The sequence below is a fragment of the Urtica dioica genome, chromosome 8 (genome assembly GCF_054948205.1).
Source record: "Urtica dioica subsp. dioica isolate 48M chromosome 8, U.dioica_male_clone48M_v1_H2, whole genome shotgun sequence".
Lineage (NCBI taxonomy): Eukaryota > Viridiplantae > Streptophyta > Magnoliopsida > Rosales > Urticaceae > Urtica > Urtica dioica.
This window is the reverse complement of record NC_142763.1, coordinates 9,085,113-9,108,660: the sequence shown is the minus strand read 5'-3', so window position 1 is coordinate 9,108,660 and position 23,548 is coordinate 9,085,113. Positions and strand designations below refer to the sequence as shown.

Here is a 23,548-nt window from a genome sequence, read left to right as displayed (position 1 = left end):
GTCTTATTCAAAATTACCTTTCTGTGTGAGTGATTTGCGGGAGAGCATAAAATCAAACACAAAAAGTTGATATTATGCATACATGTGAAGAAAATAACTATTATATGAACGGATAATACTACATAGTGAACGCCGTGAGCATTCAACAACTAAATAAAACATGTTATCAACCATGCAAGAGAGAGAGAGAGAGAGAGAAAGAGAGAGAGAGAGAGAAATGAATGAGAAAGTGAGAGAGAAAAGAAAAAGGGTTAAAAACGTAAATACACAAAATTGATAATCTTATTTTTGGATTAAAATAGACTTATTAGATTTTGGCACAAAGTTTTATTTAGTTGTTGAATGCATTCGAGGTATTTTCTAAGTTTTTTTTTTTTTTGTAATTTGAAAAAAACAAAATTAATTCGACGCTTTGAGAATTCGTTTGAAGATTTATTGACATCTTTGTCAATAAATTTTCTGGACGTAAATAAATCTTCAAAGGTTACTGGAATTTTTCTACGAAGATTTATTGAAATCTTTGCCAATAAATTAAATAAATTTTTTGAGATATGTATAAATAAATAAGAAGATATATTGGCAAACATATAAATAAATCACATGACATCTGATTTATTGATAATTATATCAATAAATTACAATATTTATTGACAAACATGTCAATAAATTATTGAATTTATTGATCAACGTATCAATAAATCATTAGATCTATTGACGTACAATAACGAAGCTCTCAAGCCATATAGAACAAACTGCAAAATATATACCGATGTATCACATAAAATAAAATAAAAAAAATAAAATAAAAAAAAGCTTCATTTACATCTTTCGATCCATTTACTAAGATCACCTGATCACGTTTCTTTTTCTTTTATTGTCCATTTCAGTATTATCCTACCTAGCAAAGGGTTCTCTTTATAGTTTATATACGGAACCCATATCCTGCAGGAAAAATGTCGGATCTATGATTTTATAACATATAAACAATTAATGATGATCTTGTTTTCCGGTCTATCTACTAAATTTAATTAGTAAAAAATGTGTACATTTAATTAACTATATTAATATAAAATAGAATTTTTAATAATTTTGTCTTCCATTGATTATCATTAAAAAATTCAATCAAAATATTGATTATCAGATATAATTTTAACATTAATAAAGAATATACTTTAATAATAAACAGATATATGATCGTATGAAAAGGCAGGTAATGAAAACGTCATTTAACCTAAATTTCAAAGTTACAAATATATTTCTCATAAACTAAGTGGCCTTTATTCATTGTAGCAAAAACCAGATTTGACTTTTTCTTTTGCTATTAATTATTTGCGAGAGAGAGAGAGTTTGGTGAATTGGTTTGTTATTTTTATTTATATATCAGCGTGGAATGGAAGTGGCATATTAAAAGAAAACGTGGATGGAAATTGTGTGTGAGAGAGAGAGAGAGAGAGAGCATGGAAGAGGAGATAAGAGAGAGGTTGGTGGAAAGAGAGAAGAAGATGAGAGATGGTTTTTTAGGGCTAATGAGTGAAATGGTGGAAGAAGTGAAAGTTTTGAGCTGTATTAGTGGGCCAATGGTGGTCGTGAATTTGTCTCAGTACTTCTTGCAAGTGATTTCGATAATGATGGTCGGTCATCTAGGGAAACTCTATCTCTCATCCACCGCCATTGCCATTTCCTTCTGCGCCGTCACTGGCTTTAGTCTCCTTGTAAGTCTACATATCAAACCTTCTTCTCTAATTATAATATTTTATTTATTAGATGTAATAGGAACTAAAAAAAAAATAAATATACTAGTAGGTTTGAGATACCGTTAATGTGTCGGGACTCAGATTTTATAGAATTTATACCTCTTGTCACAAGGGTTTATGGTGGTTTTCCGGGGAAAAAATTTATAGATTTTAAAATAAAAAATGATACCTCACATTAAGTAACTATTCCAAATTCATGATGTTGATGTTCTGAATCTAGAAAAAACCAACCAAACAAAAATTTCTCAATTTGAAGCCTAGTCCTCAATAGTCACGGCAAAAGAGTAGAGCGGTACTAGACAAGTCAGGATGAATAAATAAGAAAATACCAAATTACAATAAAATAAGGTATTAAAGCTAAATTACAACAACAAAAAGAATAAAATAAGGCTTTTTGGCCTTTTGATTTAATATATTCAAATACCGAAGAAAAAAAAGCACATAATTTTTTTTTTTAAGTTGGGTTGACACGGGCCACCCCATGACTCATGTGGGTCCGCCCTTGCTAATATACATATATAACGGAAAAACATTATCAAATAATTAAATTTTAATTACAAAAATTTAGCGATATAGGTCACATAAAGATAAGCGTTTGAGTTTTAGTCAACGTTTTATAAATTTTCCGTAAATAGTAAAAAAAAATTGTAAATGTTTCGTAGATAGCCATATTTACTAAAAATTTACTTTGCGTTTTTTGTTATTTTGATAGCGTAAATAAATTTACGTGACTATTTACAAAAAATTAACGAAACGTTGACTATTTTAAAAATTTTAACGTTTCATATGATTAAATAGCCACTACACCCTTTTAATTATAGTTTAATTATTATGTGCTATAGCGATGTATATATGCCATCTGTTTTAAAATCTGATAATCAATTTGAACAGGTACAATTAGTTATGAAACCGAATAACCAGTTTTAAAACTTATTAACTGATTTTTTTTATTCTAATTTGGAACAAAGTTATATGAAAATAACTTTGTTTGAACTAACACCGGTTATGAAACCAGATAATCGATATTTGGATAACTAGTTTCAGACCTTGATAACCGTTTTTTAAAATCGGTTTTCAAACTGGATATCGATTATTAAAATTCGGTTAACCAAACATTTGTATAACTTTGATTTGGACCAATTCGATCCAGTTATTGGTCCAAAAATTTATAAACCGAAAAATTCAATTTCGATTTCTAAAATGGGCCTAAACCAAATTGAACCAAGCTGTTTCAGCCCTACAAAAATCCTTCATTTAAGTGCAACAAATGAAAAAAAAAAATTAATAAATTTTTGAATATTATTTGACTTGGCAAGTATGGAATGGCTGGCGCGTTGGAGACTCTCTCCGGCCAAGCCTATGGTGCTAAGCAATACAAAAAGGTCGGAGCCCAAACAAACACAGCGATCGTAGCCCTTGCATTTACGTGCCTCCCTCTCTCTCTCCTCTGGATTTCTATGGGAAAGATATTAGTTTTGATGGGACAAAATCCGTTGATATCCAAAGAAGCCGGGAGATTCGCTCTCTTTCTTGTCCCCGCGCTCTTTGCCTACGCAGCCCTTCAGCCCCTCGCGCGATACTTCCAATCGCAGAGCCTTATCGCTCCTTTGTTGGCGAGCTCGCTCGCCTCTATCTTGTGCCACGTGGCGCTCTGTTGGACCCTCGTGTTTTGGTTCGGGCTAGGGCATCTTGGGGCGGCTGTGTCCATCGGTGTCTCTTATTGGCTCAACGTGATTTTGTTGTCTCTTTACATGCGATTCTCGCCCTCGTGCGAGGCCACGCGGGCCCCACTTTCTTCCGAGGTGTTCTGCGGTTTCCGAGAGTTCTTGCGCTTCGCTGTTCCTTCCGCGGTGATGGCATGGTAACATACATTTTACATTTTAAGTTAAATTAGCTTGTGTAAGTTCACTATGTATTTATTTTCTTTTCTGATTTATATTTTGCAAGCCTTGAGTGGTGGTCATTTGAGCTTCTCATTTTACTCTCCGGCTTTCTTCCTAATCCCGAGCTTGAGTCTTCAGTCATGTCGATATGGTATGCCATCGATCTATATATCTCGCTCTATATCTATATATTTATACACTACTATTTTGGGTTTGGACAACGGTTACAAACACGTGCATAAATAATTCTTTTTCCCAAGGCTATTTCAATTTTGCATGTTAAAGACCTATATATGTATGTATTTTAGGATGGAATACTCATTAATGTAATTATTATGTTTGCATGCTTATATGGTTTGACTACGTTTCTCTGAGAGTATGTACGCCATTGAAATTCTGATTGTATTCTCCATCCTAATATTTATTCTCCGTACACTTTTATTGGTCATTTCGGGACTCACGAGTTTAATATCCTGTCAATAACTTGTAAACTATTATTACAAAAGATATCTCAACATTTATTTCTTGATGAATAATTGATATCTTATATTTGTCTTTCATGAAAACAGTTTATCAACCATCACTACCCTTTACACAATACCCGAAGGACTTAGCGCGGCTGCAAGGTAATTACGGTTAATTATTTGAGGCATACTCATCTTTATTCATTCTATCATGTAGCTCAATAAAAATTAAAAATTAAAAAACTATAATATATAAATTACCTTATATGTTTTGTTCGGTCTTTTTATCTGTTCCACGTGGGACGTCCTTAACAATTGTTGCTATAGCATGGAGAATTAAACACGTGACCTTTTTATTTTTGGTGCTTGATTATTAATATGATGCTGACTCTAGCTTTGAGCTCACTTAACATGAGTCAAATTCGACAAAGCGTAACTTGTGACCTTATAAATCTTGTTCGGCTTCTTCATATTTTTCTGACATGATATTCTTGACATGTTCAAACACTAGCGATTTATTTTATATATTATTTTGTTTTACGAATAGCACGAGAGTGGCAAATGAATTAGGAGGCGGTAATCCCCGAGCAGCTCGGCTCGTCGTGCAGTCAGTCATGTCACTTGCGGTCTCAGAGGCTCTCCTCATGAGCTCGACTCTCTTTGTCGGCCGTAGCGTTTTGGGTCACCTTTTTAGTAATGACGAGGAAATCATGAAATACGTGACCTCAATGGCCGCTCTAATTTGCATTGGGGTCGTATTCGATAGCTTACATTGTGTCCTCTCGGGAATCGCCAGAGGATGTGGATGGCAAGATTTGGGAGCCTTTGTCAACCTTGGAGCCTACTATTTCGCCGGAATTCCCATCTCGGTCACACTCGGATTTTGGTTTGACTTCAGAGGAACGGGACTTTGGGTTGGGATTGTGCTTGGTTCATTTCTACAATCACTTCTTCTTTCTCTAGTCATAATTTTCACAAATTGGGAAAATAAGGTTAGTCCAATCTATATTTCTTAAATTATTTATATCGAATAGACCGGTTAATATTGTTAGTTATTGGCATACTAGTAATAAGCTATTTAAATATAAGAATACGTCGTAATTGGAACATTCAGGGACTTTGGGTTGAACTTGGTATTTTAACATTCCATTCCCATGTTTTATTATTAATAGCTGTGGACTTTGATACGTGTAAGATATTGTAATGTTGCAGGCGACGATGGCGAGGAGGAGAATATTTCAAGGAAGATCTTTAGATGAAGATAACAGAGTGACCGATCACGTGGCTTTACTAACTTAAATTGAACAAGTACGAAAATATAGACCGAACAATTTGACGTTGTACGTTGAAACAATTTTGTTTAAGTTTATGTACTACTTTTTTTTTTCTTAATTATGATCATCAAGTTAAAAATGTTATTATCTAATTAAACAAATACCGTCTAAATCAATTTAATTCAAAGAATACTGCTTTCATATTGTTCAAACTTCAAAGATGGTTTATGGTTGGTTGGGAAACCATCGAGTGGTCTAATTTTACTAAAAACCGATGGTTTTTATATTTTCAGCGCTAGATGGAATACTTGGGTTTCTAAATTTAAAAACAATATTAGTCATTTTCCTATTTTAGTCGGTCATAATAAAATTAAAGATTAAAAAATAGAACAATTTAATGCCAGGGTTTATTATTTCCAATTGCATGCTTTAAAAGAGAAGTTTCTATACACCGTTTTTATTTTATTTTTTTTCCTGCACATAAATCACCCTAACCTAAGTTTCGATTGTAAAAATGAACCTCCTTATTTTGGTAGTCATTTATAGTAAAATGAAACACTTCACAGTTCCAGAGTTTACTGCACGATTCATTAAAAACTACGGTAAACCTGTATCTCGTAAAGACAAAACAAACTTTTATAATTTTAATTATAAGAATAAAGTGTGTTGTTGCATATCTCTATTACGAAGAATTCAGGAAAACTTTTCAACACAAATAAAGAAAATTTGGGAGCAAAATTGTTGGCCTACCTAGAAAAAGACAACATAGAGGTCAAACCTTTTTGTCAAAATGATCTGGTGTTATTCATGCCCTGCCTGGTTTTTTACCTCTGCCGCCCATTTTTCCGGTCTTCCCCGCCGGAGACTTGGCAAACCCATTGTTAGTCTTCGAAGACTTCGAGTTTCCCTTTCCATTTCCCTTTCCCTTTTTCGAACCTCCTTTTCCGTCCTTTCCCTTCTTCGACTTCATCGCTCTCAGGTCCTTCTTCATCCTCCGATCCACCAGCACTTTACCGGGCCCGGTCCTCACTTGAACCCCTTTCTTCGCTACCACGTATTCCTTCTCGGGCCTCTTCGGGGTTGCCTTCTTGTACAGCTTCTCAATCTGCTTCATCTTCGACCGGTCGGAGATCTCGGTCTGGTCCGATATCACGTTGGCCTTCTTTCGAACCTTCTCGAGCTTCCTCATCGCGACCCTCTTCTTCCTCGCCTTTGCCTCCGCTACCTTCTTCGCCGGACGGGTATTGATCTCCTTGAACTGAGCTTTGATGGCCTCAATCTCCTCTTTCGTCACGGGCTTTATAGGCTGGCGATGCTTCGACTCCTCGTCCAAGAACCACTTGGGCAAACCCTCGTCATCGAACTGTTGGAATAATTTTGGGACTACTAATGTCATTAAATAAATGTGTTGGGTCATTATTAATTAAGTCAAAATTGATGTGGTCTAATTTAGAATAAAGTTTGTGACTTAAGGACATATTTGTCATGAAGTTATTATGTGGCTACCATAAGTGCTAATCTAATTTGATGAGGGGCCAAATTAGAAATAAGCAATAGTTATTAGTAACTGCCTGGCAGTTATTAATAACAGGGTAGGTCCCTGATTGCAGAACGTACGATAATTTTCTTGTATCCCCATCAACAAGAATTCTCCAGACTCAGGCAAACTGCAATCAGAAGATCATCCCAAATCTTGATGTTTGCAATCCATGGATTCAGGTACGCTTCCGCTATTAAGATCTATGATTTGGTTTCTCTTGAATTGGATTAGGATTTCTTTTAGGGATTTAAAATCCTAACAATTGGTATCAGAGCAACCTGATTTAATTCTTGAGAATTATGTTTGAATTGCCTTTCTCGATATTAAATGGTTTTAGTGACTCTGGGGTGATTATCGCTGATGTTTTATACGTGTGCACATGCGTATCTTTTTTTTTTTTTTTTATCGCACTCTGGTTTGATTCGGCTTTGAAATTGTAGTCATTTTTTTGTCATACGTGAAATTAAGATTGTGTGTAGCATATTTATGGAAATATTACGTTCCTTTGTTATTTGGCGGTAATATTTTTTGCAATATAGTTGTTTTGACTTTTTGCGATTACAAAGTATTAGTTATAATATATCATCGCATATGGCATTGAATCGGTAGGATCTGTCACATTAATGGCGTGTGTCAGTGACTGTTTTTTCTTCCTTTGCTTTGTGTAATAATGGATTCAGTCTATAGCTTTAGCTTTATTTTTTTTTTTAAACCATTCAACTGTACTTCGGTTGTATATGCATTAGCTATTAAAATTTTGTATCTTCAAAATTTACATCCAGAGTCATATGAGCATATATGACATTATGTTGTGGTAATTCAAATTAATGGTGTATTAGATATTTTTTTTTTTCTCTCCATTATTCTTAATATATAATTGAAACAAAAATGTCGCCAAAGTGACCTCTCTTGTGTAGATTATTTATGAAGAATTTTGGATGTTATGTGTGTGTTAATTTATGCGGATACTAGTCGGCCCAAAGGAAGATTAGTGACTGGCCAAATTACATATACATATTTGTGATGATAAACATGTAACAATAGTAAAGTTTTACTTGTGAATAATTGATCGATCCAAAGATAGATTAATTTTTTTACGAGCCTTATTGTTAGTGTTTGATCATTACAACAAGATTACCATTAGCAGTTAATATTATTGTCCAAAGACTTGATATTGATGTTGCATTAGGTATCTTGAGATGGGATTTACCATTATTTGAATTTTATTGCTTATTAAGTTAATTTTTGTGTGTATATATGTTTATGTGATTGTATTGTTCTATTTCAGCTGTTGCTACTGTATCTGCTAATCTCAATTCGGTTCCGGTCCTTAATGGTAACAACTTTAAGGATTGGAAGGAGAACATGATGATTGTTCTTGGCTGCATGGATCTTGACTTATCGCTTAGAATGGATAAGCCGGCTTCTCTTACGGATGCTAGTTCCGCCGATGATAGGCGGATCTATGAGAAATGGGACCGTTCTAACCGAATGAGTCTTATGATCATCAAGCGCGGCATACCTGAAGCTTTTAGGGGTGCGGTGTCTGAACAGATCACCAATGCCAAAGATTTTCTTGCCGAAATCGAAAAGCGCTTTGAAAAGAGCGATAAGGCTGAAACGAGCACTCTTTTAAAGAAGCTTATTTCAATGAAGTTCAAGGGCAATGAAAACATAAGGGAGTACATTATGGAAATGTCTCATATTGCTTCAAAGTTGAAAGGACTCAAACTTGAGTTATCGGATGACTTGCTTGTCCATTTAGTCCTTATATCTCTCCCTCCTAAATTCAGTCAATTTCAGGTCAGTTATAACTGCCAGAAAGAGAAATGGTCTCTTAACGAGCTCATTTCATTTTGTGTTCAAGAGGAGGAAAGATTGAAGCAAGATAAGACTGAAAGTGCTCATTTCGCAAGTACCTCTAAAAGTCAGAATCTCAAGAGGAAAAATGAGGCTGCTAAAGATAAAGGTCCGGCACTAAAGAAACAAGCCCAACAGGAGCTTCCAGAGGGTTGTTTCTTTTGCAAGAAGCATGGACACGAGAAGAAGGAATGTCCTAAGTATCGCATATGGCGTAAGAAGAAAGGTACATTCCTTACTTTAGTCTGTTCTGAGGTTAATTTGGCTTCAGTACCTAGAAACACTTGGTGGTTAGATTCTGGTGCTACTTCTAACATAAGTGTTTCGATGCAGGGTTGCCTGAGCTACCGAAGGCCAAGTGATGCCGAAAGACGCATCTATGTTGGTGATGGCAAGTCGGTAGATGTGGAAGCAATTGGGCATTTTAGATTGTTATTAAGTACTGGTTATTATTTGGATTTAATAGATACTTTTGTTGTACCTTCGTTTAGACGGAATTTGGTTTCTGTTTCTTATTTGGACAAATTAGGATATTGTTGTTCATTTGAAGACAGTAAGTTCAGTTTATCTATTAATTCTAAAGTTGTTGGGACCAGTTCACTTCTTATTTATGACAATCTTTATATGCTTGAAACTGTTGCTTCTTATAATGAAACCTTGAATGTGGAATCACGTGGTACTAAGCGCAAATTAAGCAATGAGAATTCAAGTTCTTTATGGCACAAGCGATTAGGTCACATTTCTAGAAATAGAAATGAAAGGCTTGTTTCCGAAGGAATTTTGGATCAAATTGATTTTTCGGACTTTGATGTATGTGTTGCATGTATCAAAGGAAAACAGACTATAAAGAAGAAAATAGGTGCATTAAGGGAAACAGACGTCTTAGAGTTGATACATACAGACATTTGTGGACCGTTTCCTACTCCTTCTTGGAATGGTCAACAATATTTTGTATCATTCATAGACGACTATTCAAGATATGCATACATTTTTCTTATTCATGAAAAGTCCCAAGTATTGGATGTGTTCAAATCGTTTAAAGCCGAAGTTGAAAACCAACTCAACAAAAGGATAAAGAAAGTCAAATCTGACCGTGGTGGTGAGTACTATGGTAGATATGACGGCTCAGGTGAACAACGTCCGGGACCATTTGCCAGATACCTAGATGAGTGTGGTATCGTCCCACAGTACACTATGCCTGGGTCGCCCAGAATGAACGGTGTTGCTGAAAGACGAAACCGGACTCTTATGGATATGGTAAGGAGTATGATTAGTCATTCAACCTTACCAGAATCACTCTGGGGAGAGGCACTGAAGACCGCAGCCTACATTTTAAATAGGGTACCAACTAAAGCCGCTGTTAAAACACCTTATGAGCTTTGGACCGGGCGAAAGCCTAGTTTAAAGCATTTTCATATTTGGGGTTGTCCTGCTGAAGCAAGGCCTTATAGGCCGAGTGAAAAGAAATTGGATACCAAAACAGTAAGCAGCTACTTTATTGGGTACCCTGAGCGATCAAGGGGGTATAAGTTTTATGATCCTAAAGTTAAGACAATCTTTGAGACGGGAACTGCAACGTTCTTTGAGGATATTGAGTTTGGTGGGAGAAATAAAGAAAAAGACTTTGTCTTTCAGGAGGATTCGGACTCAACAATTCCTATTGAGGAAAGTTTGATTCCTATTCCAGTTGCTTTTGATAATGTTCAGGATTCTGTTCCTGTCATCAATCAAGAGCAACAAGACTTTGTCATTCAACCACCTGAGGTTCAAACTCAACAACCTCAAGATCAAGTGCCTTTGCGGCGATCCACTAGAGAAAGGAGAAATGCTATACCAGATGATTACATAGTTTTTCTTCTCGAAAATGAGGATGGTTGTGGTGTGATGGAAGATGACCCTGTTAACTTCCAAAATGCCATGAATGATACAAACTCTGTAAAGTGGATTGAAGCGATGAATGAAGAGTATAAGTCTATGCAAGACAATAAAGTTTGGGAGCTTGTCCCATTGCCTGAAGGAAAGAAACCTATTGGTTGCAAATGGATTTTTAAAACCAAAAGGGATTCGAAGGGTAATGTGGAGAGGTATAAAGCTCGTCTTGTAGCAAAAGGTTATACTCAAAAGGAAGGGATTGACTTTAAAGAGACATTTTCTCCGGTTTCATCAAAGGACTCTTTTCGGACAATCATGGCACTTGTTGCACATTTTGATATGGAACTCCATCAAATGGATGTCAAGACGGCGTTTCTCAATGGAGACATTGAAGAAACAATCTATATGGTGCAACCTGAAAACTTTGTGTTGGGAGACCCAAAGAAGATGGTTTGCAAATTGACAAAATCCATTTATGGACTAAAGCAAGCTTCCCGTCAATGGTACCACAAATTTCATCAAGTGATTCTCTCGTATGGTTTTGAGAGCAATGTTGTTGATGATTGTGTGTATCACAAGTTCAGTGGATCTAAACATATGTTCCTGGTTTTATATGTCGATGACATACTACTTGCCACTAACGATAAATGCATGTTACATGAAACCAAGAAATTTCTATCGAATCAATTTGAGATGAAAGATCTTGGTGATGCCTCTTTTGTATTAGGAATCCAGATTTACCGAGACCGTTCTCGAGGTTTACTTGGATTATCACAAAAGAGCTACATCGATAAAGTGCTCAAAAGATTTGGCATGTATGATTGTAAACCAGGAGACACCCATGTCGCTAAAGGAGACAAATTCAGTCTCGATCAATGCCCAAAAGGAAATCTTGAGATTCAAGAAATGGATAAGGTTCCCTATGCTTCGGCAATTGGGAGTCTTATGTATGCTCAGGTTTGTACGCGTCCGGATATTGCGTATATTGTTGGAGTTTTAGGCAGATACTTAAGCAATCCAGGTATGGATCATTGGAAAGCAGCCAAACGAGTCAAGAGGTACTTGAAAAGAACAAAAGATCACATGCTCACATATAGGAGGTCAGACCATTTGGAGATCATTGGTTATTCTGACTCCGATTTTGCGGGATGCCAAGATAGTAGGAGATCCACATCAGGCTATGTCTATTTGTTGGGTGGTGGAGCTATATCATGGAAGAGTGCAAAACAGACTCTTATAACTTCATCCACCATGGCAGCAGAATTCGTAGCATGTTATGAGGCATCCAACCACGGTATATGGCTGAGGAATTTTGTCACGGGGCTGCGTATTGTGGAAGGAATTGAAAGGCCGCTTAAGTTATATTGTGACAATAAATCAGCCGTAATGTATTCCAACAACAACAGGAGCTCGACGAAGTCGAAACATATCGACATCAAGTTCTTAGTTGTTAAGGAAAGAGTGCAAAGTGGACAGATTTACATAGAGCATTTAGGAACAAACTCCATGATAGCGGACCCTCTTACAAAGGGTCTACCACCGAAGGTCTTTCACGAACACACTTCTCATATGGGTGTTGTAGAGCTTCAGGATATCTAGATTCGGTGGGAGTTTGTTTATTTGTTTTATTTATGTTGTGTGCTTTATGTTTGCTTGTGTTGTTTGTAAACACACATATTTATTGTTTCTGATCAGATTTATGGTATTAGTTTATTACATTTTGCATATTCAGGATAAAGTTTGATCTCTTTAAAGTAGGATCGGATAAAATTGATATGAATAGATCACCTTGCATATAATTTTATCTACCACATATTCATGATTGATCTATGTCATTTGATTATATTGATGTATGTGACCATTGACGTGTTTAGTTGTGATGATACAACGAAAACAACTTTGATCCTATATTGATGTAATTGATGGACGAGATTGTAATATGTCACATCATGATAATGACAAACATTTTCTGCGCGCTAAGGGTGACACATTTATTTTATACATGCGTAGTCCAGTGGGAGATTGTTGGAATAATTTTGGGACTACTAATGTCATTAAATAAATGTGTTGGGTCATTATTAATTAAGTCAAAATTGATGTGGTCTAATTTAGAATAAAGTTTGTGACTTAAGGACATATTTGTCATGAAGTTATTATGTGGCTACCATAAGTGCTAATCTAATTTGATGAGGGGCCAAATTAGAAATAAGCAATAGTTATTAGTAACTGCCTGGCAGTTATTAATAACAGGGTAGGTCCCTGATTGCAGAACGTACGATAATTTTCTTGTATCCCCATCAACAAGAATTCTCCAGACTCAGGCAAACTGCAATCAGAAGATCATCCCAAATCTTGATGTTTGCAATCCATGGATTCAGGTACGCTTCCGCTATTAAGATCTATGATTTGGTTTCTCTTGAATTGGATTAGGATTTCTTTTAGGGATTTAAAATCCTAACACGAACATGTACTTGTTATAAGCGTCGTCAAGGATGTTGTTCCTCATCTTTTTCCTCAGCATCTTCTTTGCGACGCCGAGAATGTGGGCTTTCGTGTCGTCGTCAATGTCTGATTCGTCGCTGCTCGAGGAGTCGGTTTCTGGGGCCGAGACAACCTCAAAACCATCTCCTTCTTCTTCTTGTTGACTTGGAAGAAGATTATTCGAGGCGGGCCTAGAAATCTTTTTCTCTTTTTTCTTGGCGGGTTTTTTGGGGACGAGGAGTTTATTCTCTGGCTCCGCGACGACTTGCATTTCGTCATCACTGTCGAACCGCTTCAGATCGCCGTCGTCCACGGCTTCGGCGAAAATGTCTTGACTAAACCATTTGTTTGTTATTTCTTCTTGGGTTGGTTCTGCCTCGTCGACGAGCGGTATCATCAAAGGATTTGCTTCTTGGTCGCCATGTGCCTTGTCTGAATCGTAGTCCGGCTCCGCAATTTCTTCATCTTCATCGCTACCCTGTATTAATAAAAAAAACAGATTTTAGTTTTCTGAGGCCATGTTATAGTTCAACTTGACTTTAATATTTTTTTTTTCTATACCTCGAGATTGTCTTCAGAGTGAAGTTTTTTTGCACGCTTTCTCTGCTTTGAACTTCCATCCTTCTTGGATATGTACAGTTCGTATGCCTGATCCATATAGTTTTCCATTTGCTTGGTGTATCTGGGAATTATATCATGAAATGATCATTAATATCAGAAACAGGAAAGTAAAGACGTAGATGATAAGAGTTAAATAAAATTAAAACCTTTGCCTCTCTTCATCAGAGTCTCCATCGCTCATCGACTCTTCTTGGGTGTCATGGAATTCTTCATTATCATCATCACTATCAATGAAATTACCATTCTCTTCGTCATATTCCGTCGAATCAATTGCAACGAGGTCTTTCTTTCCCTGAAGGCATAAAGCAAGTCAGAAAAAGAAGGAAAGAAAAATCATCAGCAACGTTCTTTTTCTTGTGTATATTGTGGCGTACGGTGTGTGCACAAATTTGTCATCACTTGCAGCTCAAATGTACATCAAGTCAAAATAAAGGTTGAAAAAAAGGGTGGTTAGCGAATATAATTATCCACCGGCAATAGTAGATTAGCATTTGTATAATGATGGAAAAAAAACAATGTTGTAAAAATGAGTGGTTACTATAAATTGGAAAAGAAAGAACTTGTGCACTAAAGTTGTTAAAGAAGAGAGCTATATCAAATAATGGAAGTTAATGGATTTTGAAACCAACGACCCGATCAGGGAAAGCAAGCTTTATCAGTTTTGAGTTAATGGAAGGAATACCTTGATGGAAGAGAGAGAAAACAGCTCGCGGTCAACATAACTGTCATCCACACCATCATCTTTCGCCCCAGTTGCCTTCCGCACCTTTTCCTGGAACCAAATTTAACGAATCAATTAATCTGTTAGACATTGCAAAAAAAAAAAAAAAAAACTAGATGGGGAAAGTTTTGTTCTTCGTCTATCTGAATTTGGAATGGAGAAATAACGGTACAGCCGGTATGTAACTGAAATACGACAACTTTAACAAGGAAAAATGATAAAATCACGCATTAAATATTTCTACAATTTCTAGAGTTGAGAAAGTATATACAACAATTTCTACAATCAGATTTTGTTAAATACTCGTGTATTTATACGAGTAAAAAGATGAACTTATTTGTAGATTACACACATGAACTAATGTACATCTGGATGAAAATGGACGAAAAAATGTGGCAGAGACAAAGACAGTTAGATAATAAAGCACCAAACCTTAGCTTTTTTCTTAGCAAGCAATTTTTTCTTGCGTTTCTGTTTGCGCTCCATAGCATTTGTAAGCTCCTCCATCTGATCAAGTTCTTTCTGATCTTCATCCTCTTCTTCCTTGACGGCATCAGTATCTTCAGACTTCTTTGTGGGAGTAGGAGTCAAGGCTTTTCTTATTTGCATTCGCCACCTTCAAGATAGATTAAAAAAAAAGGGAACTTTCAGATTAATTTTGAATATCACCAACGAGATGCCTATGTGATAACATGAATTTAAGCTATTTAAATAACAAAAAAAAAGGTGTATAAGACATGTAAAGGAGAAAAAAATGTCCATCTTCCTTACTTTAAAAGGTGCTTAAAGTCTTGTTTCCCCAAAACACCCAGATCATCACAGAGGATTTTAACCTGTCAGATTGCAAATATTAAGAAACTTTCTCAAACCTCGGAAAAGCATAAACGGAATAATTTAAAAAACATGATCAAACGCAATGTACAGTGCAACAGCAAGATAGTGGATACCTCCTCGGTTGTTAAATCATTTTCCTTAATGGGTAAAGAAGCTGGATCATCAAAGCTTATGGAAGTAACGGTGCCAAGAATATCAAGAGGAACAACGGACCAAATATATTCCGCAGCCGTTGACACCCTCCGCAGAATCGAGACTCCGTCTTCATACCTAATGTAAACCCCAATCAGCAAAAAATCGCACTTATGCTTATAATTTACATATCTAACTGAGTAACGACTACAGATTCAGTGCTAGACTGGTAGCAATGTTGAAAAAAAAAAACAGGAATAGAGAGAGCTCACCCCTCGCGAAATCGTTTTTGCTTATTTGGTCTAAGCACATCAATCACCTATGTAAACGATGCATCAGATATATAAGCAAACGGACATGAATTGTATCATCCTAAATAAGACTGCATGGTACCAAACATAGAGAGAAGTTGAAGCTCTGTAATTGCTAATACCTTTCTAATTGGTTCTATAGCTCCCTGGAATAGATGTTTCACGTCGAGAAGACGAGGATCAATCTTTGCCGGAGCCTTGTACTTAAAGGCTAAAAGGTAAGTCTCGGCAGATGTGGAACGACTAGCAGCGGGTTTGTGAACCTCGACCTTCTCAAACAGCTGACACAAGGAGAAACGATAGTAATCAGATAACTGCACGTCCAAACCCGATGCAACATACTATGTTTGTTCCAACTTGATTTCACACAAAAGGTTGAACGAAATAAAATACCTTTGTAAGACAGTATTTGACAGAATCGTAATCTTGCGACCTGAAGACCTGATAGAGAAACAATGAATACAAAATCGTCAGTGTGAAGTACACACCCATATCACATTTATAATATATAATGCCAATAATGATATAAACGCTATAGTCTGAAATTATGACACTTAAACATAACAATATTATAGTGCCAACAACAAAAACTATCACGCACCAAGGCAAAGAAGAAACAACCATCTTAGAGAAAATGCATGGGCACGCATATAAACAACCAGGCTCAAACTCATATTCGTATCACTAAACTCCTTTATATCTCATCAACTACCACAAAGAACGTATAATAAATACACCCTATTAATCGTCCCTTACATTGACCAAATAGAGTCTCAGACTCGGTAAATCTCACTCAAACAGCAATTTAACCCTCAAACTCTATCATTTTAACAATTAAACTAAAGAAATGTAATGCCTTTATCATCCAAACGGGTATGAGTGAAAGCGGTGAGCAGACCTTGGTGATGAAAGTTCCCTTGGGCGAGAGGAGGTGAGTAGCGAGCTTAACGGCGTCGATAACAAGGGCGTTCTGAGAAGTGGCCTCCTGCGACCACGCACCTCCGACAGTCGGAGACCCGTCGTGGAGCACGAGGTCGAAAGCCGAGGAGCCGGACTGTTCCATCACGCGGCGGAGCTTGGATCGACACTCGTCGATGCGAGTGATGTCCTGCTGCAGCGCCGACGCGCCGCGGACCGGAGCGATCGGAACGAGGTCGACTCCGACGACGAGGCTTCCGACCGGAACTCGCTGCACCGCCACTTGCATCCATCCTCCGGGAGCGGCGCAGAGATCGAGCACCGACCGAGACGATCGGAGGAACTCGTACTTGGCGTCGAGCTGGGCGAGCTTCCACGAGGCTCGAGATCTGTAGCCGTGCTCTTTCGCGAGGTGGTAGAACTTGTCTAACCTGTGCTTTCCCTTCACCTTTCCCATGGCAGCGCTCTAGAGTCTCGACGAAGACGAAGAAGAAGGAAAGAGATTTGGGTTTAGGGCTTTTGTGAGTTTTTAACCTAACAATTCAGCGTTTTAAATGGGTCGGATTTTATTATTTCGGTATAATACCCGGCCCAGTAACAGCAGGGTTTTTTTTTCTTTGTTTTGGCTAGAAGAACTTTGTCAACTTTGTCCCTGGCATATTTCAATCCCTGCTTAAGAAATGAATAATGTAGACGTTTTTTCTTCAGTATATTACAAAAAATATATCTCTAATTCAATTAGAAAAGGCCAATTTCAAACTTTATTTAAAAAAACTATCCAATTTTTCGTTTATTTTGATCATTTAGCCATTTATTAATATTAACATATATTTACCAAAATTAACGCATGAAATTGATAGTACAATCATGTAAATTATTATCTGATTAATGAGATCACGTCACCAAATATGGTTAAATTTTAAATATGTTTAAAACGTTGGCTAGATTACAAATCCAACGTTTCAAGTTATTTAATCCATGAGATTTTTGTTAGAAAAATAACCTCAAGTTTCAAAATTAGAAATATCACTTGTTTTGATATGTAAACACTAGTGCTTGTACAAATTTATTTTCATGCAATAAGTTTTTTTTTTTTTAAGGCAATGGCAATTTACAACTGTAAAACTATAATTTTAAGAATAGATGTAACGGCAGTTTAGTGGGAAAGTATATGCTAAAAATATTCTTTAAAAGATGTAAAATAGAGATCGGTCATTGTTTACTAATGTAAATATGCATTTTGCATTAAATTTCTGCATTAGAGTTAAAAATGCTCTTACAAAGTCTTAAAAGATAAGATTTAAGTATTTATCCTATCGTTACCCTTTTTTCTTCTAACAATACGTTTAAAAGCCGGGCGAATTTACACTCTTAAAACACTTAAGCTACTGATGACTACTGCTCGAAGTCTGAGGTTGGCTTCTTGTCATTCCAAGGGTTGTAGCAGGGGATGTTGTATAACCTTGTGGAATGGCAAGTGATAGCGTAGAGCGAGGCCCCGCGTTAGGCATGCTCTTGAATCATATGTATTTGCATTCTGCATTCTTATGTGTTTGTTTGCACATCACATGGCATTAGTCGTTTTACTTTATAGATAGACTCACACTTACTGAGTCAATCGACTCATAGTTTTATGACCCTTGGTAATGTAGATAAGGGAAAAGCTGGTAAGCGGGAAACGAGACTGAAGACCGAGACCGAGCACGTATTGCCTTGACCTTTGGGCTATGGGGTTTCTTAATCGGGGGTTAGTGTCTTCTGTTAAAACGTTCCGGAACATATTTGTATAGGAGTCGCTATAAGACTCTAAGTTATAAAAGCGAAAAATTTCCCCGAATTTTCGCAAACTATTTTATTATGTTTAATTTATGTGTTTATATTATGAGTTATGTACAGATTTGAGTTGATCAGTCGCGGTTCGTGGGCGAGCTATCGCTTGCGGGTCGTGACACAATATATCTAAAAAATCAAAACCTCGATATCGATATTTTAATCCTTTGACTTAACAATTTAACCCTACAGTAAATAATAAAAGGCCTAAGGATATTAAGGTCTTATCGGCCGTCCCTACAGGGTCAGCCTGTGATCGGACCATCGCATACGACGTCCTCTTCTTCGTGGACAAGATCTATTCCGTGACTGGGAGCCTGAAGGACAACTGCCAAGTGGATCGATTCGTCCTCGGTGCGACGTGTGCGAGCTTGAGTGGGACCCGCAAATCTGCGCATACTGTTGCAAGGAGTGAGATTCATTGCCCATAAGGAGAAACCGAGGAAGACAAACTCATAACCAGACTATCCGAAAAGGAATAAGAAATCCTGCTTTCCAGCTGCAAACTTGACTACATTCACCGCGTTAGAGAAACAAAATACATTCTCTGGAATTATATTTTTATCTTTTTTTGGTCAAAAATTAATTCTTAGATATTTTGTAACTAAGAGGTCCGTTTTTTATATTTCATAACTTATGAGGTATATTTTATGAAATTTCTCTTACCAAAACTCTATTATATTATATGATATTGTTGAAGTTTTTCAATGTTAAAATTTTGAAATCAAATATATAGCTTTTATATTAAATAAATAACAGTACACTAGATCTAATATAAAACTATTCATTTGATATAAAAATTACATTAAATATTAAAATATTATTTTAATTTAATTAATTCATTATTCGTAATGAAAAATATATATTTTGGTTAATCCAAACTTAATTAATTTATTTTTGATTGTTTGAAATTTTATTCATAAATAAAATACAATCACGGTAGTAATACTACAGGAAAGTGGCCGGTTTTTAGATAAATTTATTTTTATAGGACAATGATTATTTTGTGACAATGTTGTCATAAAATATACAATATGATAAAAAAATTCGCAGTTATAACTTTACATGATAATATCATAAATAACAACAAAATTGCCATCATGTGTCCATCTCCCTTATTTTGACCCTAAAGTCAAATACAAGACACACACTAACATCCTATCCTACCGTATAAGAAGCTCCACCACAAGATCTTATTTTGTTGCATTACTACTAGAGAGTACATACTTCAATCAAGTTCAAAGACATTACTAGCCTTCTTCTTAGTCGCTAAAAGACAATCGATAAAATTTTAATTTATATGTAATGTTTTTTTGTCGTCCAATAAATAATAATGGGTAATGGCCGTGCTACCTCCGAGACCTTTATTTTATGGTGTATTCTTAACCGTTAAAATCGAGCACCAATGTTCTCTATCTTAAAATTTAATTCCTTACATTGATACACTTACATAATTTTAACACGTAAAAAACTATATTCGCCTATGTTGGGCGACTAACTAACAACTCATCATTGGTGTTAATATAAAAGTATGCTTAATTGACTTTGATTTAGCATATTATAAGCAAAACTAAACAACAAAAAGCATTTGGCATGCATACTTAGAAATATTTGACCACAAAACATATCGAGTTTGAGAAGCACTTGGTAGCTATAGTAACACGTGGTAAGGTCAATAATTTGGAGGACTCAAATAAAAATAAGAGAAATACTTAAAAATGTATGGACACACTATGCTTAAGTATGGAGAGCATTGGCTTTATGATCGTCATTATTTGCTCTTTGTCCATGGACTCTATTGACAAGCTCATGTGATTATGTCAATGCCTCGATGTAAAAATTAATATAAATATCTCTAGCACGGAGGAATTGAAAAAGGGTCCCTTATTTTTATCAAAATAAAAATGTATAATCAATTATTATATACAACAATATGTATCTGTCAATTTTAAAAAAAAAATGATATAAATTGTGTAGATATAATCTCATTACTCAATTCAATAGACAATTGTTAGCAACACAACTTTCAAATTAAAAGTGTTATCACTACTTTGTTATAGCCCCTAAAACAAGAGAACATAGGAGTTGTTTTCCTCAATCTTAAAAACCAAAAGTATATTGTATCCCTGCAATGAAAAATGCTGTAACAATCTGTATTATTTGATTTCAGTGTATTATTTCTTTTTCGTTTTCAATTTTAACATATGCTACATGCCTACATGGTACAAAACTAATAAGAAAGAACATAGATTGGTTTAGTATAAAATTTCAATGTCGGCGTTAAGAGAAGATATTTCAAAAGTTTTATTTATTGATTAGTTATGAGTAATCATCTATTGATTTTTATAAAGTTTTATTTTTTACCGCAGAGTCCCAAAAGTTGCTTGCGTCGTCATTTAATGCCAGCGTTCTTCCTGTAGTAGAATACATAGTCAAAATTGAAAGACATAATGATTGATTTTCTTACACGGATTACGTACAATCTTAGTATAAATTACTTAGTATAAGTAATAAATACATACTAGTTATAAGTATTGTTAATGCGTTCGGACTTGGTCACTAAATAGGCTCAAAGTCATTTTTCTAGGGTTCGGGATACTCAAGGAAAATTGGGGTAAGAACATAAATGACGAGAATTTCGAAAGACTTTCGAATCATGATAAACGAGGATGAATCAACTCCTTTTGAAACTGATAGAGAGAGAACACTTTGGGGTCTAAACCTGAAACGTCCATCAATCCACAGTTATAAGGAGAGATTTGAGTGTGGTGGTGGTGGCTTCTCGCTCCACTTCACGCTAGAAGTGTGTGGTGATGGCTTTCCGCTTCACTTCACGCTAGAAGTGTGTGGTGAGATATTCCTCTTATTAAGTGAAGAACATGAGAATTAGATTTCTCAAGTTCTTAACACTTTTAGACAAGGAATGTAATTTGGCTTACTTTTAGCATTGGTTTGTGAAAAAAATGTTTGAGAGTGAGAGAATATTTCTTCTACCATTATCACTAGGACAAAAATCGTCATCGGGTGCGACGGATGTCGCACCTAATAGCCCAATAGTCACACCTAATAGTTTATTAGGTGCGACATTAGGTGCGACAAACAGTCACACCTTTAGGTGCGACAAACAGTCACACCTAATCTCCCGTCGCTAAAGGCATTAGGTGCGACATGTCGCACCTAATAGTCACACCTTTAGGTGCGACATTTTCGGGTGCGACAATGTCGCACCTAATACGTTTTTTTAATTAAAAAAAATTACAAAACTGGACGGCGGGGCAGCGGCTGGACGACGACGTGCAGCGGGGCGGGACGGGGCAGCGGGGCGAGGCCGCGGTGCGCGGGACGACGCAGCGGGGCGAGGCAGCGGGGCGGAGCAGCGGAGGGGGCAGCGGGATGGACGGCGGCGGCTGACTGGCCGAGAAAGTGTGAGACGATGAGAGAGAGAGAGAGTCTGTGAGAGAGAGACGGTGACAGAGAGAGACGTACCGGGGAGGGACGGCGACGAGGAGCAGAGAGAGAGACATATCGAGTGAGAGAGAAAGTGAGCGAGAATGAGTGAAAAAGAAGGAAATTTGGGTTTAAAAACCCTAATTCATATTGGGTGCGACACTGTCGCACCTAATAATCATATTAGGTGCGACAATGTCGCACCCAATATGATAAAAAAAAATCGGCGGGATTCGGCTGAAAAGTTTAAATTTGAAACCCATTGTCGCACCTAAAGGTATTAGGTGCGACAAATTCATATTAGGTGCGACAATGTCGCACCGAATAGCACTAAACATTAGCGAAATTTTTAGTCATCCGGATGAGTATCCGATGCGACATGTCGCACCTAATATGGGCTTAGGTGCGACTTTTAGGTGCGACATGTCGCATCTAATACCCTTCCGCACCCAATATACTAATTTGTAGTAGTGTATAGAGAGAATGAAAGTGAATTATTTCCCTTTGTTTTCTGTTTCAAATGTGTGTGTGGGAGAAGAAATCAAGAGAGAGAAGTGGGATGGAAATTTGGCATGACTTTGCCTTAGTGAGACAAAGTTGGAATGAAAAATGAGAGGGAATGTGATCTGGCTTGATTTTAGCATTGGTTTGTGAATAAAATGTTTGAGAGTGAGAGAATATTTCTTCCGCCATTCTACAGAGAATGGAAGTGAATTATTTCCCTTTGTTTTATGTTTCAAATGCAGTGGATTGTGTTTTCCTATATCAACTAAAAAATTTATTTTATATAAAATTTAAACCAAATGTTGTTACATAGACATATAATTCATTTCATATGGATAAAAATATAAACATAAATTAATTGTGACCGATTAAAAAAATGATATATATTTCAAATTGAGTTTCTCTGTTTCTAAATCAATTTAAAAAAATTACGTATTATCAATTATTAGTCCTATTTATACGTGATAAATTTTAGTTTTGTTATTTTTCAGCATATATAGAATCATTTATGAATAATTGATATCTTATATTTGTCTTTCATGAAAACAGTTTATCAACCATCACTACCCTTTACACAATACCCGAAGGACTTAGCGCGGCTGCAAGGTAATTACGGTTAATTATTTGAGGCATACTCATCTTTATTCATTCTATCATGTAGCTCAATAAAAATTAAAAATTAAAAAACTATAATATATAAATTACCTTATATGTTTTGTTCGGTCTTTTTATCTGTTCCACGTGGGACGTCCTTAACAATTGTTGCTATAGCATGGAGAATTAAACACGTGACCTTTTTATTTTTGGTGCTTGATTATTAATATGATGCTGACTCTAGCTTTGAGCTCACTTAACATGAGTCAAATTCGACAAAGCGTAACTTGTGACCTTATAAATCTTGTTCGGCTTCTTCATATTTTTCTGACATGATATTCTTGACATGTTCAAACACTAGCGATTTATTTTATATATTATTTTGTTTTACGAATAGCACGAGAGTGGCAAATGAATTAGGAGGCGGTAATCCCCGAGCAGCTCGGCTCGTCGTGCAGTCAGTCATGTCACTTGCGGTCTCAGAGGCTCTCCTCATGAGCTCGACTCT

The 23,548-nt window shown here is 36.3% G+C and overlaps 3 protein-coding genes across 3 annotated transcripts; 2 read left to right on the top strand and 1 right to left on the bottom strand.

Annotated features, from left to right (window-relative positions):
• Nucleotides 1-1,466: 1,466 nt before the first annotated feature.
• On the top strand, nt 1,467-5,427 carry LOC149387910 (protein DETOXIFICATION 14-like). The gene is made up of 6 exons (XM_089622807.1): nt 1,467-1,712; nt 3,071-3,615; nt 3,702-3,788; nt 4,207-4,263; nt 4,649-5,093; nt 5,314-5,427. The coding sequence occupies exons 1-6, from the start codon at nt 1,503-1,505 to the stop codon at nt 5,398-5,400; spliced, it is 1,431 nt and encodes a 476-aa protein (XP_089478933.1). The 5' UTR covers nt 1,467-1,502; the 3' UTR covers nt 5,401-5,427.
• Nucleotides 5,428-8,178: 2,751 nt separating this feature from the next.
• LOC149387909 (uncharacterized) lies at nt 8,179-9,216 on the top strand. Its single transcript, XM_089624169.1, has 2 exons — nt 8,179-9,001; nt 9,109-9,216. The coding sequence occupies exons 1-2, from the start codon at nt 8,281-8,283 to the stop codon at nt 9,135-9,137; spliced, it is 750 nt and encodes a 249-aa protein (XP_089480295.1). The 5' UTR covers nt 8,179-8,280; the 3' UTR covers nt 9,138-9,216.
• A 3,877-nt stretch (nt 9,217-13,093) lies between these two features.
• Nucleotides 13,094-17,161, bottom strand: LOC149387908 (adoMet-dependent rRNA methyltransferase SPB1-like). Its single transcript, XM_089622274.1, has 11 exons — nt 16,646-17,161; nt 16,141-16,188; nt 15,870-16,028; nt 15,709-15,755; nt 15,418-15,574; nt 15,242-15,303; nt 14,903-15,086; nt 14,432-14,521; nt 13,896-14,041; nt 13,690-13,810; nt 13,094-13,606 (listed from the first exon to the last, which is right to left on the bottom strand). The coding sequence occupies exons 1-11, from the start codon at nt 17,120-17,122 to the stop codon at nt 13,094-13,096; spliced, it is 2,004 nt and encodes a 667-aa protein (XP_089478400.1). The 5' UTR covers nt 17,123-17,161.
• Nucleotides 17,162-23,548: the final 6,387 nt, after the last annotated feature.

What these genes read in the sequence shown, in the direction of transcription:
- LOC149387910 (XM_089622807.1), top strand. Translation starts at nt 1,503, where the DNA reads ATGAGAGATGGTTTTTTAGGGCTAATGAGTGAAATGGTGGAAGAAGTG. An exon ending in CCTTCCGCGGTGATGGCATG is followed by an intron (nt 3,616 to 3,701) that starts GTAACATACATT and finishes ATATTTTGCAAG; the next exon opens with CCTTGAGTGGTGGTCATTTG. An exon ending in GGACTTAGCGCGGCTGCAAG is followed by an intron (nt 4,264 to 4,648) that starts GTAATTACGGTT and finishes TTTTACGAATAG; the next exon opens with CACGAGAGTGGCAAATGAAT.
- LOC149387909 (XM_089624169.1), top strand. Translation starts at nt 8,281, where the DNA reads ATGATGATTGTTCTTGGCTGCATGGATCTTGACTTATCGCTTAGAATG. An exon ending in CATATGGCGTAAGAAGAAAG is followed by an intron (nt 9,002 to 9,108) that starts GTACATTCCTTA and finishes GTTTCGATGCAG; the next exon opens with GGTTGCCTGAGCTACCGAAG.
- LOC149387908 (XM_089622274.1), bottom strand. Translation starts at nt 17,122, where the DNA reads ATGGGAAAGGTGAAGGGAAAGCACAGGTTAGACAAGTTCTACCACCTC. An exon ending in GACTTTAAGCACCTTTTAAA is followed by an intron (nt 15,087 to 15,241) that starts GTAAGGAAGATG and finishes TCTATCTTGAAG; the next exon opens with GTGGCGAATGCAAATAAGAA. An exon ending in TTTCTCTCTCTTCCATCAAG is followed by an intron (nt 14,042 to 14,431) that starts GTATTCCTTCCA and finishes TTATGCCTTCAG; the next exon opens with GGAAAGAAAGACCTCGTTGC.